This window comes from Egretta garzetta, unplaced genomic scaffold (assembly GCF_000687185.1).
Source record: "Egretta garzetta isolate BGI_Z169 unplaced genomic scaffold, ASM68718v1 scaffold239, whole genome shotgun sequence".
NCBI classification, from domain to species: Eukaryota; Metazoa; Chordata; class Aves; order Pelecaniformes; family Ardeidae; genus Egretta; species Egretta garzetta.
The window spans coordinates 145530-150458 of NW_009260673.1; the positions used below are offsets into that span (position 1 = coordinate 145530).

The 4929-nt window shown below is 40.4% G+C and overlaps 1 protein-coding gene across 1 annotated transcript in view; it reads right to left on the bottom strand.

The window, feature by feature from the left end:
* Positions 1-1526: 1526 nt before the first annotated feature.
* The window catches only part of CHKA (choline kinase alpha), a 20416-nt gene continuing 17013 nt past the window's right edge, over positions 1527-4929 (bottom strand). Inside the window, exons 8-11 of the mRNA XM_035901136.1 lie at positions 3914-4037; positions 3316-3422; positions 2896-2977; positions 1527-2103 (exon numbers count right to left, since the gene is read on the bottom strand). Coding sequence (XP_035757029.1) covers positions 2044-2103; positions 2896-2977; positions 3316-3422; positions 3914-4037 — 373 coding nt within the window. The 3' untranslated portion in view covers positions 1527-2043. The remainder of the gene's footprint in view (positions 2104-2895; positions 2978-3315; positions 3423-3913; positions 4038-4929) is intronic.

A 4929-nucleotide genomic window follows, 5' to 3' on the forward strand; every position in this document is an offset into this window, starting at 1 on the left:
CTGGGACTGAGCCCCCTTCCATTTTTTGGTTCTGAGAAGCATGACACACAGTGGATGAGTCACAGGACATTCTCCACGGGCTTCCTGAGAACTTGAACTTACCCTTGGCCTATGAAACAAGGCTTCCTACAGCATTAAGACACCCATCAGTCCTTCTCAGCTAGCTGCAAAGCACCCTTTTAAACTGTGTTTCCAACAGTTTCATTGCCACTCCCATGGGGTTTTCCATGTGCAGTAGCACCTGCTCCATGAAGCCTTCAGTAGCCTAGAGAAGTTACCTGGCTATCCGTACTACAAACACTTCAGCTGGTGTGCCAGCGAAACTCACACATGCTGCTGTCACCTTTGGTTTTAGGGTAGTTAACAGGACCAATACCATAGAGTGCTTAGACCTGAACCTTTTCCCACCTCTAAAACTAGAGACTTCATAAACTCATCTTCAGTCTACCCTTCATCACTTGCTTGAACCACCTCTCTTCCTCACCTTTTCTAGTATTTGTGGTGTAACTGAGTGCTAATAAAGACACATTTAAGCAAAGGTGTATCCCACAGCACTGAGCCTAAAGCTGACATTAGCCCGCCTTTGAAGGTAAGCAAGAAAGTACTTCCAGCATAGATTAAAGCCAGAAACAGCATCTATTGACCCTGCAGATATAACAGAGGCTTAAAAACATCATAGTTGATATTCTTAAGTGCTTTATATTTATTATAAAGTATTAATAGTTGAGTGTATGGAAAAATCATTCTCTACCCTAGAGAATAAAATGACAGCTTTACAAGTTATGCTATACAGTACATGAAGTGCTGCGCATTTTTCAGCTACTTGAAACAGCATTTGCTATACAAGTGAAAAAGGGTAGACTTAGAAGTTTATTATTTATAATACAGTGTGTTAGAAAGCACAAACAAATAACACTCAAAATAAACAAGCTCCCAAAAATCTAAAGAAATCTTTAGATGACATGTACACAGATTATACTCAAGTTTCAATATACACGTTATTGTTCCCCACAAGACGCTCCGCTTTACTGGATTGCTGGAACATGATGGAAATCGGAGGTGCAAGAAAAGCACCTCCGGAGCCAGGTAAGCATTGGATGGACAGAACAGCAATTTCCTGAAGTGTTCTCCACAGTCTTTGGCTCTACTAATTTCTTACAGCCATATACTGTGGCAACACAAGAAGAGAGATGGGCTCCAATTACCAGAATTGTCAATCCCAATCCAGTTATCTGGGGAGTTGCTAGAGCAGTTCAAGGCACTCTTCCCAGTGCTGCCAGCCCACAGAACCCCCTGTGCAGGACACAGCGTTTTGAGAGACAACCAGGCTGGGCTAAAGCATCTTCTTGAAGGACATGGAATGAACAGTTTGAGACAAACTCCTTCAGAATGTCCAGTTCAAAGTTCATTCATACTTCACAGGCACACCAGCTTAAGAGAAACATTCAGGTCTATTTAGGGAACACGTTAAAGCATGCCGCTTCAACGCCTTCCGTTGCTTTATGGTTGAAGTGGTGTAACAGCTCAGCAGCTTTGAAGATAGTGTTCATGGGGCATGTCGAACCTAATCTCACAGTAAAATTTTAAGCCTACTTCACAGTTTAACAGTTGTCTCCTTCACTTTTCCTTCTCATTAAGAGGCAGTGTCTACAACAAATCTTTTACAACTGTTCCGCTTACAACATAAACCATAATGCCAACACCCCCCCCCGAAAATGTACTCACAGTAACACTGTTTGCTCTGATGCATGTGGTATTGACACTTAATTGTAAGCTTCTCTCAAAATATAAAATACCTCCTAGATCAAGAAGATTTAAAGATATTGCACTGATGTATTTTACTTTTGCCTCCCAATCTCATTCCAAGTATTTACGAAACTGTAAACAAGTCGGTTTTATACAGTCTTCAGTACTGTACACCTGCGTTCCAAGGAACTGGAATTCAGTGATACCTTCGTTAAGAGATACAGTAGCCTAAGCACAGTGTAAGTTCTGTCCAGCTGCCCTCTTCGTACAGTAACCGACAGGCCACTCCTCCTGCATTCACACCTTCAGCTTCCTCTTCTGATCAAAGTATGCATCAAATCTGGATAACGCATATTCCTGCAGAAATAAGGGACATTCAGTACTGAATATAGTAAACAGCTGAGTTTTATTATTTGGGATGAGGAAGCCTAATGAAAGCATTAGCTGTGTTACCTTCCTAATCCATCACTTCGATGCATTAATTAGCTCTATTTGGGGAGGATAATCTCTCTAGAGGAGTTCTGCCCTCTTGAAACTTCCTCCAGTCTCATTTCAACTCTAACGCTATTACCTGCTGCCAGCATGTCAGAAAAAAAAGGAACTAAAAAGGTCAGGATTTCACTAAAAACAATGGCTTCTGCCACACCTCCAGCAGGAGGTTTAGCGTACACCAAGTTGTATCACTTTACAGTACACCAAACATGTCTCAAGAGTTGGACTGATTCATTTCTCATGTACAAGCTACCTGGCATTGATAGCGTTGCACACAATATCAACACGCTCTTACATGTGCGCTTTGCTCCGTTTCCAAATTCACCTTTACTGCACGCCAGCTTCCCTCTTGCATGGGATCTCTTACTGCAGAATACTTCACTGTGTGGCATCATCCCACTGCAAGGCCTGACAAGGCTATAGTCTCTCTATGTAACAACAAGGAGAATTTCTGAAGTTTTTACGATCTTAGATGTTCTTTACGCTCACAAGGAAAAAGTGCAAACTAGTAACGCACTGGGCTTAAAAAACGTTACTCCACTTAGAAGATATCAGTTACTGCAAGAGGCCATTTCACTTACTTTCTGATAATGTACTGCAGGTTACTTAATGGAGTATACATTTTTAGTTACATGAAGCTATGATTAAGTAACTTACCAGGTAACCAAACTCAATGGATGAGATCTTTGCTTGTATAATAGACCACAGACCCCAGAAGAAGTGTGATGCAAGGGCAAACCTGAAATTACAAAGCTATGTTTATTGAAATACCCAGCTAAGTCACAACACCTTATTTCAGTATCCTGGTAGAACAGCATTCCCTAGTTTGGGGACACCCACACTTTTTCTTCAAGTGTAACACTATAAAAATAATTCCATTAGCTTCCCCATGGAGTAGTATTTTGTTTACTCCACTAATAGTGTATTCCACATGTCTAAAAGTTATACCGGACAGATTTTTCTTTACCACATACAAATGGCTTAGAGTCTCTCTTGGCTGAATTTTCTCCACCCACTGAGGTATAATACAGGTATCACAGTGGAAGTGTCAAGATACAGCTGTGAAAGACAAGATACCTGTTAACTTCTATCAACACTACTTCTTCTAGTTTGGACTTCTCTTCATTGCTCAGATTTTCAAAGCCATCATGGAATGCAGACAGGTAACTGGAGATAAAATGAAGCTGGAAGGCAAGTGAACAGAGTTACAACTCTTTGTCTCAAGATGTATTCACTCCTTTCAGAGCTAGGCAGGCCTTTTAACAAGTTGACATTTAATTTTTCTAAACATCAGCAGTGCTGGAGTTAGCTCTAAAATTAATGGTGGTTCTACTAAATTGCTTGGAAGTCTGATTGAAGAAAAGTCATAATATTAGGACAACAGCCAATGTTTTGCTACTGCCAACTAATTTCAGAGCTGCAGTCCACAACAACTGGAGTTTGTGTGGCGGATAGCAACACAGTACATAGTAAATACTCTACCCTGAGTAGCCATTATGAAGTTTCTATGATTTTCAAAGCAAAGGTAGTCAGGATTACAGAAAGTTTTACATTTGAGGCAGTCATGGAGGAAAGGTCTTGGAACAGAGCTAAGTCCAAAACAGAACTGGAAAAGAGAGTTAATATTTGAAGACTGTAGACACTGGCATTTATTAATTATGTCTTATGTGCCTACCTGTTGCTTCTTTGAAGGATATTTAAGAGCGCTAGCTTTGAAGAATGGGTACTTCTCATACGTGTAATCATACATCCATTCACAGAAGTGATTCCCAATGTCAAATCCTCTGAAACAGATAGAGACCGAGTACCTCAATATTTGCACACTAGCAATCTGTTTTTGCTTAAGCAAACCTAAAATCAAGTTTAAAAGCACAAGGCTACTTAGAATTTACTGCAGTTTTGCTAAAGGAGATAGAGAATTGATGACTACAATACAACTTTTTTGCAAGTTATTAAAATCAATTAGCAAAGATGGACAGTTAAGAATGAAAGTTACCAGCTGCATGAAAATACTAGATTTTGCTACCAAGTTTTATATCAATGGAGACACTTAAAATACTTGACATATACACTACATTTCAGCACGAAGTCAGATGCATCTCTAACGTTAGTCTTGCAGGCAAAGAGGTCATACTCAAAGTATTTAACATATCTCACTTTCACATTATTGGAATTCAGGGTTCCATTATGTTCCAGCTATGCTAACGTTTAATGATCCCAGCAACTCCACACACTTAAATCATCCTTAGACACAGGTACTAGGTGAATGAGGTAATAACAGAAAGCATTTTGTGTAACCACAGTGAATCCTAGTGAAAAACCTAGGATTACTCTCACCTGCACAGATGAGCATGCCATTTGAAAGGACTGAAGAAAAAAAAGCAGAAGCAAGCCTGCCCTACATACATTTGTGCGCACACAATCTACCATTCTCCTCATCTCCCCACTAGAAAGAAATTTTGACATGCAAGCAAGAAGCCATTTGTGCATAAACAAAGCCTCTAGTCCGGACAACCAAAGAGGTCCAACAACTTTGACTCCCCTGCATGCCTGTACTCAATGCCACGAGGACCAGAGCTGCTCTGACTAGTTACATATGCTGTCCACCGCTAATAGAGCGGAACACAATCCACTAAGAATAGACAGATAATCAGTAGTGCAGCACTTGCTCTCACTGTAGCATGTAGAAAG